Here is a 14,267-nt window from a genome sequence, read left to right on the forward strand (position 1 = left end):
AAGCGTATAATATTCAGTGGTAAACATATACTTCTGGTAATTATCCCTTATATCAAACTTAGAGTTAGAACATATCGTCTTGTCCGAAAGCTAAGGGATTTGGATTTGAAACATTTAGGTAATTTTAGTTTTATGTGGAGGAAAATCGTAGCACTGATCTCTACAATGTGTTTGCAATAAGAATGTAACATACCTCCATACTGAGTGTTAATTTCATCTAAGACGTGCTTAACCATGTTAAGTTTTTTCTCTTTCCTATCTAGTCGAATGTCGTATTTATCGAAACAGAAATCTTTTGACTCGACTTGGTTTTGAACTGCATCAATCAAAAGATTACAATATCCATAAAAGATTTCCGGTGTTCCGAAATTTTCACTGATTGTTTTTAATCTTTTCCATTTATATTTTTGAAATAATAGCGCAATGAAATTTGACATTGAATTAAACGTAGCATGAATTCGTGTAAGTGTCGGTGCATATATTTTCTTACTATCCAAGCCATGGTTAAATCCACCAGGGGAAACGATTGGAACATTCCATTTGGGTGCATATCTCACGATGTTATTGACCGCGTAGTCATAAACAGGGCCTATAAAGAAATGACAGCCGTTGTCCATTCTTCGAATAGCCGCTAACAGGGCATCGGTGTCACTTACATTAGAATTTACAAACGAAACATTTAACACAAGATTGCGCGAATAGCGCATCTGAACCTTTTCTTGTGCTATCTCAATTCCTATTTGAACTTTTCCCAAAGCGAAGAGTCTCGTTACTGGAAACTTAGGAGCAAAAACAGTGATGTTTACACTCTTTACTGCTGCATGCACGGTGTTGTTAAGAACATAAATAAAAACTGCTAGAACCACGAACATAATCCTCGAAATCATATCCATTTGAAAGTGTTGTACAATTAAAACGTGTTGACAAAGACACAAGCTTTAATATCAAATTCACAAATCAAATCTTGTTTAAAACGTATAACTTCCATGACATTAATTTTTAATGCAGATATATTTGCTGAAAGTCAGAATTTAAAAGAATTCCCAGGCCATGTTTACTACGACGGGAGAGTGACCATTACGGGGCATTACTTTGTTTAACTGTAATGTATGTTACCAAAAGTACTTCAACTATGTTATCAAATCTGTAATATCTTTAATTGTGTCGGAAGTTGGCATACTTAAGATTAACAGTAGGAATTTAATAATTTAATTGATTCAAATCATGTGCTGCCTTTTGACAGCTCCTATTTCAATGATATCTATATTTAGACTAACTTAATACATGTGTCAACAGCAAATAACCTTTCCAAACCAATTGTGGTAAATCTTATGAAATAAAGAGTTTGGGGGAAATGGATACATCAACTCTATGAGTGCTTCCTCTTTTAAATTACTATATAAACAAGGAAAGTTTTCCGAAATAATCATATTAATGTACATATGTGGTAACAGTTAGCAAAATTTTAATGGCCAGCTTTAGTTTGCTGGTACAATATGTTTGACAAAGTACTGCATAATGATTAACCAAACACACCCAAAGGCAGTATATAAAGTTATCAAAAAATGTAGTAAATGTAGTTATTAAAAAGGACACAATTGAATAATGTCGTCATTGTCCGGCAAACACTTGTACATAGGGTATTAAATAAAAAGCCCAAGTAACAGAATAAATTTAATTCCTTATTACAAAAGACCTATTTAAACACATATTAATAGATAATTAATAGTAATCAAATATTTCCCTAAATGGAACATGTTTTATGCATTTGATGCATTAGTTGCTTCGTAATCAATGCAAAAAGTAAAATAAGAAAAGAATACCGAACTCTGAGGAGAATTCAAATAAAAAAGACCCTAACAAAATGACAAAATCAAAAGCTCAAACACATCAAACATGTAATTTAGCAGCCATTTTTTTTCAATATATGTCAAATGTATCAGATTAGAATGATTGTTTTGTTGAATATATTTTTTTCTGTAAAATTATTTATAATAAATGGCATTACATGTTGATATTTCCGTGTTATCAAATATTCATAAAAGCTAAATGCATCATTATTCTATTAATAAATCTGTATATAGTATCGATGCTTAGGGAGACGTAGAATGGAAATGATCTGCAAATGGTCGAATAAATTAATGGATTTGAATGCTGATAAAATAGATAATTGTGTTATGCTGTATGTTAAAAAAACAATTTTATCAATTAGTATAAGCGAAACATTTGCTCTAGGAAATTGATCAGCGGGAAACATATTTTCTAAATATATACACCTGGAAAAAAGTATTGCAACACCAAATTGAAATTGAATTAAAAAAAAACACTCATTATTTTTTTGTGATATAATTTGGTAAAATAGAACTAGTTAAACATTATTTAAGTATCACCTGAGTTTAATCAATAAATATCGACTCGATAAGTTTTTATCTGCACATGCAGCTACTGTACCCGTAAACAGCAAAAAAGATGTTTTGATCCTCATTGTTTTCAGCACTTTAAATAACCAAGTTTTTAAAATTATGTGATTGACACCCTATAATGGGTCCTTGACAACTCTTAACTGCAGCAAGATGGCAGATTATCAGCATAAGAGAAGCAGGGATGTCGCTGTAACAACTGCCCGCATTGTTGGTCATCACCATTCCACTAAAGTCGTTTTGAGAATAAAAATCAGGCAATAAAACGTTGTAAAAGACCTTCCGAGATAATGAAGACTCCCTATACCATTTGCTAGAGAAAATCAAGCATAATGAAGGTTGGTCAGAAGGAAACCCATTGCATACAATCCAATCCTAAAATGAGAGTGGTGGCCATACAAGAGCCTTTTAACAAGAACTGTTCGAGATCAACTCATCACTACTGGTTACCGTGCGATAATACCATTTCGGAGACCTTTGCTAACGAGCAGACTTACAGTTTTCCGTATCCAATGTAGTGCAGAGCTCGCCAAAGTTGGAAATTAGCATCGTGGAGGAAGATCCCATATTGAGCTTATTTGGGACACTATTGGGCGGAAAGTGAGCGAAAGGACACCCCTGTTCAAACACAACATGAAATAAACACAATTCCCTTCATCAGAAATGGTTGCTGCTACCTTAGCAACAAATTAGTCGATTTATGGCAGGAATCAGAAGACGTTAAGATGCGGTTATCCGTTTGAATGGAGGCTGCGCACAAAGTACTAATTCTTTGGCGTATAACGATCAACCATGATGTGAACAGTCATCTGAAGATTAATTTTGAAATGTCTGACATTGTAAAGTTCGACTACAGTGAAAGTGGTAAAATGCGTTTTTTTTGTACAAAAAACACTTCATTTTGTTATTAAAATTGTGGTTATATAAATCATTTTTTTTTAAACATTTTTTGTTCGTTTCAATGCCAATGTTATCGTGAACTATGTTTCAATAATATTATACACATATCTTATTATATTCTATCCAAAAAAAGAGGCTGATTTTTCAAATTTTAAAAAATCAAGGTGTTTCAATACTTTTTTCCATGTGTATATTTTAAAAGTTAATACATTTCAAAATATTTGGGTAATAATTAACATTTAAAAGGCCTGTTGACTGCACTAAAATAAACCGGGCTCCAAAAGATTTGGGTGAAGAAAGTTTCCTTAACGCATGTGTCTGATAAACCATAAAAGTAGAATAATAAAAGCAAAGCAGAGAAGTCTTCATTTTAATTCCGAATATTTTATAAAACATCATCAAAAGAGATTTCTTATGATCACCGTGGTGGTTAATAACACTAGATTTAGGACATGTGGTACAGTGGTTACTACTAGTACAAGTAACATGAGAAACAATCCTTCACTTCGATAATTAAAATGATTGTTAAATAATGTAAAAGTATTACGCTGATTCAGAAGAGTGTGTACTTCATGACTATGATTTAAATATTTTTTGTTAGTTAGACGGACACATTGTTGTCTCTTTGACACATTCCCTATTTCCATTCTCAATTTTACATTGAACAGTAAATGTAAACAAACTCATCAAAGATCACAAGATGTTTACAATTGTTGTAAATCGAATTGACAGAAACAAACCAGAAGTACGCATGTATTTGACATTAACATATGCAACATTAATTAATCTAAAAATTGGGAGATATAGATATGAGGTATGAGATAGCTATCCACAATATTTCAAATGCAGTTAATATTAGCAATTATAGGCAATCATATGGCCTTTAGCAATGAGAAAAAAACATAGCTATGAAATGCCCCGACATGAAAAATATGAAACAATTCGAATGATAAAACTAACGGCCTAACTAACAAAAAAACAGTTAACGATAAACAAATATGAAAGACATGAACGAACGGGAACAACTGAACTAAAGGTTCCTGACAAGCACGTGAAAATGGTGGGATTAAACATGTTTGTGAGCGCCTTATCTCCCCCCTAACCTTGGACAGTGGTGTAGCAGTACAACATAAGAACAAACTATAAAGATCAGTTGGAAAACTCATCAAATGGATACAAATACATATACATTAAACAAAAGAAAAACACAGAGGAAGGGTACTTGAGCATCCCAAAAACCGAAAGACACTCAGTACGGATATAACAGTACTCGGAGATACTGACAGCTAGTTGCCAATAACAACAAATGAAAAATAAACATGTACATGTATTTAAGACTTAAGTATTAATCAGTTCACATCCAACATCCAATGGAACAAGTATAAATAAGACGTCATTAAAACGTAAATACCACCAGCAGTTAAAGAAAAACACAAAACCTGGTTTTACAGCTAGCTAAACCTCTCACAAGGATATAATATATTCTTGGCATCATTGAACTAGCGCATCTTTTAGAATAGTTAAGATATAATGATTGGTAAATGTTTAGTGATGAGTAAATTCTCCACGGTGGTCAAAAATTTGTCAGTAATAATCTCGAAGCTATACACTCTAAACTATCAGCTGTAAGTTCATTAATGGTTAAGATACGTTCAACTTACCAGCAAATTTCATGTTAATTTTTTCCAGCACATGGCTTGTCATTTGATTCCTTGGTTCACGTAATATTTCATATTTTTCGTAATCAACATATGTTTTTTCATTACTTTCAATAACCATCTGATGTATGGATGATATTGCTAAATCACAGAAATCAATAAATATATCATTACGACCAAAACGATCGCTTACTGCTTTTATTTTTGACCATCCAAAATGTTGTAATATCATATAGACGAATTCTGCCATACTGTTAAACGTCGTATGAACTCTCGTTAGAGTCTGAAAACTTTTTTTCTGATTCAAACTATGAGCAAAAGCCCCAGGGGAGATAACAGGTATGTTCCATTTTGGCGCGTAACGGGCAACCGGTGCTACCCCAAAATCGTACACAGGACCAATAAATAAATGTACACCTTTGCTCATAAACTTAAATGCTGCAACAGGCGAGTCAACGTCACTAGCGTTAGAATTGACATATTCAACATTTATTGCATGACCTCTGAGTTTATCCGTCATCACGTGATCTAAAGCTATCTCGACAGCTGGTTGAACTCTTTCGAGTGCAAAGAGACGTTTGGTTGGATCCTTAGGAGCAAACACAGTGATACTGACATTGGCTGTCAAAACGCAGACAGAATGCAAAACGAAGGCAACAAATACCAGCAACATGTCAAGTGTTACCGTTGATATGAATTATGTCAGAAAAATACAGTATTAAAATTTATCCAAACGTCATTGTGTTCGATAAAACAACAACGGTTTCAATTATCCAAACAACATTATATGAGTCTACGTACAACGACTTCCGAATTAATCCATCTTCATCACGTGATATTTATTTCCAGGGGAAGGAAAATTCAGTAACTTCAAACATGTCAGAAACACCCATTTGTAAATAAATTGACTTACTACATGTTACAAAATGTACATTACGTGTATAACGAACTAGTGTATTCCGGTGTTAGTAAGTACTTTTTCCGGATGCTACGGACGTTCACGATGTATTATACCAAAACACTCTTACCGTACACAAGTCCCCGTTGTAAATGTGGCCTGATAGTGAGATAAAAAAACACAAATATTTGTAATCAATTAGTCAAAAAATGGCACATAATAATCTTATTTATTGAGAACTTTATAAAAACTGGTAATGTTCAGTTGTTTTTGCCCCTTTTTTCACCAAAGGGATAACGTTTGGTGTTGTTTAATTGGGAATATACAAGAAATTTGGCAATCAATGTATTGTTCAGTAACTCGTTCAAATTTTTTCTATGATTAGTTATAAAAATAAATTCTAACTTCTTTAAAGTAAATGAAATTTGAAAAAAATGCAAGCAAATGTATCCTTTTCTAAATGATTTATAAATGACATATACAACTTTGTGGCTGGGAACCTGTCGGCAACAAATGTTAGTGTTTGCCGTCAGAGGAGAGCAAATACAGGATATAAGTCATAATAGAAACATCCATTTGGAAATGGAAAAAACGGCCTGTAACCAATGCAATAACGATTTTATTTATTTGCATTATGCTGCAACGGAGATTTTGTATGAAATAATTAAGTTTTAATTTCAAGTAAAGAAATAGCTTGATTGGTTTTAGACGGAATTTTATTACAATTTCTTAATTGGCCGCTGCAAGTTGACTTTCAATACCCGTACCAGTACACAGGTCTTCTGTATTTCTATTGAAGGGATTTACTAGCTTTTGCCTCCTTTTGCAGTCATGTTAGTATTGAAAAAAAACATTTGATCAAAGATCTAGTGATCTAGTGATCTAGTGATTTAGTGATCTAGTGATCTAGTGATCTAGTGATCTAGTGATCATAACTTTCCCCATTCATGTAGTCATGTAGAGACATAATTGTAACAGATTCATCGAGTCAAATTGATTTGCGTTGATTATGTGATTTTCGATTGTACAAATTCTAGTGCAGTTATTTCCCTTGTCGTTTTGTTGGATGATTACTTGCACAAATATTGAAGACCTGTTGGTGACCTTCTGCTGTTTTTTTTTTTCTATGGTCGGGTTGTTGTCTCTTTGGCACATTCCTCATTATCATTCTCAATTTTATTTAAAATGTTTTTGGTCTAAGCAGCATTCGTTTATTATTATTTCATCACTATCGCCATGTCTACATTTTTCATAAGACTTGCTTGTACATTTTTGTAACATGTGTACAAATTTTATCAGTCAAACAAACACAAAACATACCGATTTCTCACTCAATATAACGGTTCAGTAAAATAACTTCAATTCAAATTACATATGTGTACGTAAAAACACAATCTTTTACAAATTTGAAAAAAAAGGTGCTGTGCATTGTATAATCTTTCTAAAAATAAGATTGCCACTCCGTCGTGTAGAGTAAACCTTTGGATAACTAGATTTTGTCTGTTTTGATGGGATCGTTGATGGGTTTTAAACCCTATTTATGAGTTGTTTTATAAATGTTCTATATGATTGGCTAGCGTACTTTGTAACATGAGCATACGGAATCATATTTTTTTTCTGTTCTTTTTTTCTCTAAAAATCCATCGATAAAACAAAGAGCAAAACACTTAGATTAAAAATCAACGAAAATACGAGGACATGCATACTTTATTCTGACTGTTTTGTATTGCTTGACATGGTTATAGATATATCCAAACGATTTTCTTTCTTCAGACTAGTTTCCTTTTCAGTTATAATCCACAGTTGAATTCCGATGTGATTCCCAAGTGACAATCGGTAAATACTGGTTGTATTCGAACAGCCAAGAGCCTTCACGAAAGGTAATGAAATTAATTAAGATTATGTCAAAGTATGAAACTTTTTATATGATCTCCTTTATACGATATCTCGCGAGATTTAAAATTTGAATGACACGTGTCTAGACAACACACCGTATTAATAAAAGACTCATAATTATACAACTTGTGCTTTTTCTTACGAAAACTAAATTACAAAATAGAAAATTGGATGGCTGGCTCCAAACAGTCATGCTGATTATCGGAAAAGACTACAATATCCACGCTTTCATATAATACAACATTTAATAATATCCGATTGAACGAATGTTACATATAGATTATACCACTGCATCGAGCGTAATATGATACTTATCAACTCGACACAGTTAAGTTTTAAATATCGTATAACACGAGATTTGGTGGTGGGATACGTTTCTCACATGATTTTTAAACGATACTATATGCAGGAAAATTTATTTCTTTTTTTCAAATTATCTGCGAAAAGATGTGTTTTTTCTATGTGACATCATCATGCAAGATTGACTTTTTTCATGCCGTCACAATAGAAAATTCGGAGAAAGTAAGAAAATTCAATGTCATAATCAAATCAAATTTTGACCAATCAAAAACTAATATCAAACGCACCACTCCTTGATTAAATAAAAATAATCAACATGTTAGGAAAATGATAAATCGAGTAAAAATTTAGAAATGTATTTAATGACCATAATATCGTGTTCTTTATTAAACTTTCTAAAGAAAGTGGAATAAAGTTAAAGCGGTTTATTTGAAGCTGTGGTATGATCTCCAATGTGACAATTATCCACCAAAGTTCGAATGAAGTGGAATTCAGCAAGCACAAAAATACTGAACTCCTAAGTAAATTCAAAACGTAAAGTTCCTAATAAGTAACTGTATGCATAAGGAGAAAGCCCCATACCGAAAAGTTAGCTACAAATGGCCCCGACGGGAAATATGAAACAAAAGTTGAATCGTGTTCAATTCCTAAATAAAATTTCACTAACATTCTATTTCATGTGAGGTAATAATTAGAAGTTAACATGTTCACTCCTTTCTTTCTTGTTTACAAGCATTCGTATACATTTTACCTCAAGTTTTCAATATTTTTTTGAAAGATCAAATATACAGAGATGGTGCTTTATCATATAAAAGACATGAAATGCAGGATTGAGGTCTGAACTGTCAAATTCGAGGGAATATTTTTTTTCTCTATTTTTCGTACGAATGCGGATGTGATGTACAATGTTTTGATAAACAGGTAATGCCAATGTGCAAACCTTTATTTCTTTTGTATTAATATCCTCACAAATTTAGATAAATGTCTAACCATTGAATACCCTTGAAATTATTGTTGCAAATGAAGTGGGAACCCTAAGTCAAGATTACAAATAGACAACAGTTACTAATTCTTGCACTTATTGACATTTATAACAATACACACTATCGCAATAAAGAACGATGCAGATTACTTTGTAAACTTCGTAAGACGTAAGACGACTATTGATATATCAGTAATAAATTTCACCAAGTTCTCCTATAAAGATATAAAACCCCAATCAAATGTTGCCATCAATGTTCAGTCTCAGAACAATAACACATCAAAGATATTCAAAATACTGAACTCCGAGGAAATTTCAAAACGGAAAGTCTGACTTGTTTTCATATTGAATTCTTCTTAGTTTTTTTCTATTGTCGTCAAATACGACGACTCCTCCGTTTGCATGATCAGGCTCTTTGTTAGCGTACGTAAATGTTCTTTGTAAGCATTAGAAAATGCCTGTACCAAGTCAGGAATATAATAGTAGTTGTCGATTCGTTTCATGTGTTTTATCATTTGATTTTGCCATTTGATTAGGGACTATCCGTTTTGAAGTTTCCTTGGAGTTCAGTATTTTTGTGACAATAGAAAAAAACTAAGAAGAGTTCAATATGTAAACAAGTCAGCGTAATTACTTTCTGTATTTTTACAACGTTCTCGGTAAAGTTAATTTTCTCGAATGACTAGTAAAAAAAACAAGAAAAAGCTAGTGATTTAAATACAAAATGTGATTAAACTACTAGTTAGAATTACCAGTTACATGTTGAGCTAGTAAATCTATCAGTTATCTTTCAATATAAATAAAACAATTCGAACTGAAATAATATAGGATACGGTAAGGTCATCATAGATACCAACATTTCGATTTTGACTTAGATGCGCTTGTTATTTATTTATTAGAAGCGCTCGAATAATAACATTTAGAAAAGGTCCATAAACCCAAATTTCAAAGAAAACTGAAAACTAACAAAACATTTTACAAAATTATGTCAAAACATTCCATAAGATATAATGTCTGGAAGAAATTTTGTATCAACGTTAAATTAAAAAAAAATGACCTTTCAGAGGAATGTCATATTAAAACAGGAATGCTGACAGTTTCGTGCATGAGTATGCGGTACGGGATCACAAATAGTTAGTATTGTTCTCGTACTATTATTATGACCAATTGTAAACTTTTTTGGTTTCAAATTCAGTTTGACAGCTTCAGATGTACTAATTTTACATTTTTCAATAAACCCATTCCCTAATTTACCATAAAACTCATTGCAAACTTTTTTTCAGTCATGCCATCATTCTATTATCATTTTTTTCGCTATATCTTTCATTCAAACTGGAGAGGTATATTGGGACAGAGTATAATATGTAGAAGAAACACATTGTAAACACTGGGGGAACCAATGGACCATAGTTTGGTCTTGGATAATTTTATATCACTTATCGTCCGAGATAATAGTAATAAATTCTTGTGTCATGGGCGTTCGTGCTGTTTAGGATGCAATGTGAAGTCACAATTTCAATTAATCAAAGCCTGCATAAAACGAATGAATATAACGCACTAAAACATATGATCTCAACAATATATCAATAAACAGATGTCTCCTACCTTTACTTGTACTTTTATAAGCAAACACTTACCTGAAAAATAAAAGAATAAACAATATTAGTATCTATTAACATGTCATAATCACATAAATATGGAATCGATACATATTTTCATACAATTTTATGATGAGGAATAAGTTATTCAACGTTGATAAACTTTGTACTTTTGTTCTATTATACAGTGTTTACTCGTTTAATACATATCAACTAAGTATCGGTCCTTTTCTTTCAATAGATTGGGAAAAATAGAAATACATATACAAACATCTGTAACTACTTTTCATTGCCAAATTAAGGATTTTTCTTCAGAAGCCATACACCAGTAACCATCTAGACAAACGGCTTAGGAAGCCAAAATAAAGTACGTTTAAAAACATCAAAAATCAAAAGGATTAAAAAGTAAAATCACAAAAATACTGAACTCCGAGGTAAATTCAAAACGCAAAGTCCACAATCAAATGACAAAACCAAAAGCTCAAACACATCGAACGAATGGATAACAACTATTCTATTTCTGACTGGGAACAGGCATTTTCTCTGGTAGAAAATCATTCAATAGATCAAGAAAAACTAAAAACATCTATGGTAAAAAAATGAAAGATTAAACCTTAGTTAAGGTTGGATTAAACAAATAATCAATTGAAAATTCGTTTGAAACATTTTTTATCCTACTGTCACCCTAATATCTAACAAAAAAGCAGGTCTGCTTATCTATATTGTGTACAAATAAAATATCTAGTAATAATTTCTGTTTTGATGACTTGTCATTTCGTGGAACTCTTTGCAGTATGTGTTTGAGTCATATTGATGCATACAAAAAATGTAAAATATAGACAACTTTGAATAATAAAAAAAATGCTGACGCGGCAAATTGTAACTATAGAATAAACATTAGTAGAGGTACATTGACTCTGTTTCTAATGCTCGTACAAATAAATTTATAATTCGATAAAATGTCTAAAATCTTTGGCTCCAAGACTGATAATAAGTTTTTTAAATAATTTGAATGCCTTTAATTTCTTATTTTACATTTGTAACGAGGCGCTTGTTATCGTTAAACTATTTAATGTGCCGATGTATATTGAACAAAATTGTGGAATAGGTTTCTTTCAATTAAATTAGCTGTTAACGGAAAATACAAATTTAGTTAGTTTACAAATCGCTCAATCTAAATGCCAACACGCTTTTTTTCTCAATAACTAAAATGTGTAGGGTAATACAAGAATGTTAATGGATTAGATTAAATGTATTTTATTTGCTAATAACAAAATTTACTTTAACGATAAACAAAATATAACCTATATTTTATAGATTTATACGAAAATTATTTCAAACCTGTCAACAACATCTCAAGTAACTAAACTTGGTTCCCAAACAGAAAAGACATGAGATAGGAGAAACAGCGGACTTTTCCTATATCATCAGTAATTTAATGATTTATTTAGTGTACGACCTACATTTGTGCTATTGTTTTATCTAAATTATATTTGTGAAATATTTGTTAAAAATTAATTGAATAAGATTGTTAAAAATTTTAGGCAATAGTAGATTACCGACGTTTAAATATCATAACCAATCCATAGTTATGTGTTTAGTTTCGTATTTTGGCCCCATGGGATTTTTCAAATATGAGAGCTAGTGTGCAATAAAATTCATTTTTGGATAGTTGAGTATTAAAATAGCATTCGTATTAGGTGTATATGAACATCAAGATTATGTAATGTATGTAATATAGGCTGTATGACAGTCCGTATTTGCATGTCCATACCATACATTGGTCAGGCAATTATTGTAATGTTTTTTTTCAAATTTTTATCGCACGAACTTTATGATTAGATTTTACGAAAAAATGGGGCGAAAGACACCAATTTTTTATTTGATCTTTAGGAAGATTAATGTCAACAGTTTCTAAAAAGGTATCACCCCAGTAGTCAACACTTCGGTGTTGACATGAATATCAATAATGTGGTCATTTTTATAAATTTCCTGTTTACAAAACTTTGAAATTTTCGAAAAACTAACGATTTTCTTATCCCAGGCATAGATTACCTTAGACGTATTTGGTACAACTTTTTGGAATTTTTGATCCTCAATGCTCTTCAACTTTGTACTAGTTTGGCTTTATAAATATTTTGATATGAGCGTCACTGATGAGTCTTATGTAGACAAAATGCGCGTCTGGCGTACTAAATTATAATCCTGGTACCTTTGATAACTATTAAAGGCATTGGAATTCTAGTTTGATCCCAGTTTTTTTTTTGGGGGGGGGATATGTGACATGTTAACCCCCTTTTTGCAATATTATATGATTAATAAATGCAGAATGGTGCCATGGATACACATAAAAGGAATTATTTTTCACTCTTTTGACTTTTGAAAATCAAATCTATGGAAGATACAGATTACACACATATGCACATGTACAACACAAACAGTTAGGTTACTGTATTAGAAATCCAGGAACAGAGATGATAAATCATTTTGTGGTTCATTTTTAATTTTATTTGCTAACTGTGGAGTGGTACCTAAGGAACATACAACCGAGGTAAATACGAAAGTAGAATCGTTAACGGTTTGAACTCCAAATATCATGCTTTTTATATTCATACCTTTTTTTCAATCATTCTAATATGCAAGCCATATGTTCACACATTTTTATTTTTATTTTGAAGCAGATAAAGATTTTAGACAACATGGCGTGTAACAAAAAAAATGTTTTTTTCTGGGGTTTTTTTTATAATTTTTTTGAACTATTCTATCAAATACAAGTAAAGTATGTGCCTTCTCCTCCAAATATCTATAACATATTGATTAATTATTGGTGTTCAACGCCACTTTCATCATCCTTATCCTTATCGTGGCGCCCACTTATTATAAGCGAAGCAAGAGTGCTCAGAGAGAAATACCGACTTTTGACAGGACAAACCTACTCATTAGAAGTTTGGAGTCGACCTCAGCTGGCATATGCGTGGTTCGAACTCACAACTTCTGTGATTACAGGTAAGTTATTGCTGTATGTTAACTATGTGATTGTATATTTGCCATATTTTATGTACTGGCAAGAAAATGAGAAAATGAAGTATATTCTTTGCTCAACAACCTGAAAAGAAGTAGAAAGCTAAGGATCCTTTTTTAAACAGGAATTAGAACTGAGGACAGGGTTTATATAAATATATTAATATACATTTATCATATAGACAGATTGTTTTGGTTTTTTGACTTTTTATTTGTGAAATGTATTTTGTGCATGTTTATATAATTTGTGCAGAGTTTATATGAAAATATTTGAATTGATTTGAATTGTAAAAAGGGAGAAACACATGTTGAGAATTATTATGGTGAATATCAGATTGTTGGTAAAATTAATATAAAACTTCACATGGTGAGTATCAATGTAATACTATAGGTAAGAACAACACATATTTGTAATGGCCTTTCATGAAGTAAAAAACAATGATTGTCCAAATAATGACGTTATCGTTTATCTTTCTTGTGTTTTGAGTGTGTTAAATGATCTATATTGGAATAAGTAATGAACACTTGTGTAAAATCGGTTATGTTATAACACAATTAGGAGAAACTGTACTTTTAGAAAACAAATTTAAACAA

At 31.6% G+C, this 14,267-nt stretch overlaps 1 protein-coding gene across 14 annotated transcripts in view; it reads right to left on the minus strand.

The window, feature by feature from the left end:
- Positions 1 to 14,267, minus strand: part of LOC139495139 (atrial natriuretic peptide receptor 1-like) — a 440,175-nt gene that overhangs the window by 193,707 nt on the left and 232,201 nt on the right. For 2 of the 14 annotated variants that reach the window (XM_071283312.1, XM_071283310.1), the window contains exon 1: positions 4,982 to 5,952. The exons of 10 other annotated variants lie outside the window; for them this stretch is intronic. In XM_071283312.1, the coding sequence (XP_071139413.1) occupies positions 4,982 to 5,651 (670 nt within the window). In that variant the 5' untranslated portion in view covers positions 5,652 to 5,952. Of the gene's footprint in view, positions 1 to 193; positions 1,152 to 4,981; positions 5,953 to 14,267 lie in introns of those variants that run through there. 2 more of the 14 variants (XM_071283319.1, XM_071283304.1) reach the window with 2 other exon arrangements.

Source organism: Mytilus edulis, chromosome 11, assembly GCF_963676685.1.
Source record: "Mytilus edulis chromosome 11, xbMytEdul2.2, whole genome shotgun sequence".
NCBI lineage: Eukaryota > Metazoa > Mollusca > Bivalvia > Mytilida > Mytilidae > Mytilus > Mytilus edulis.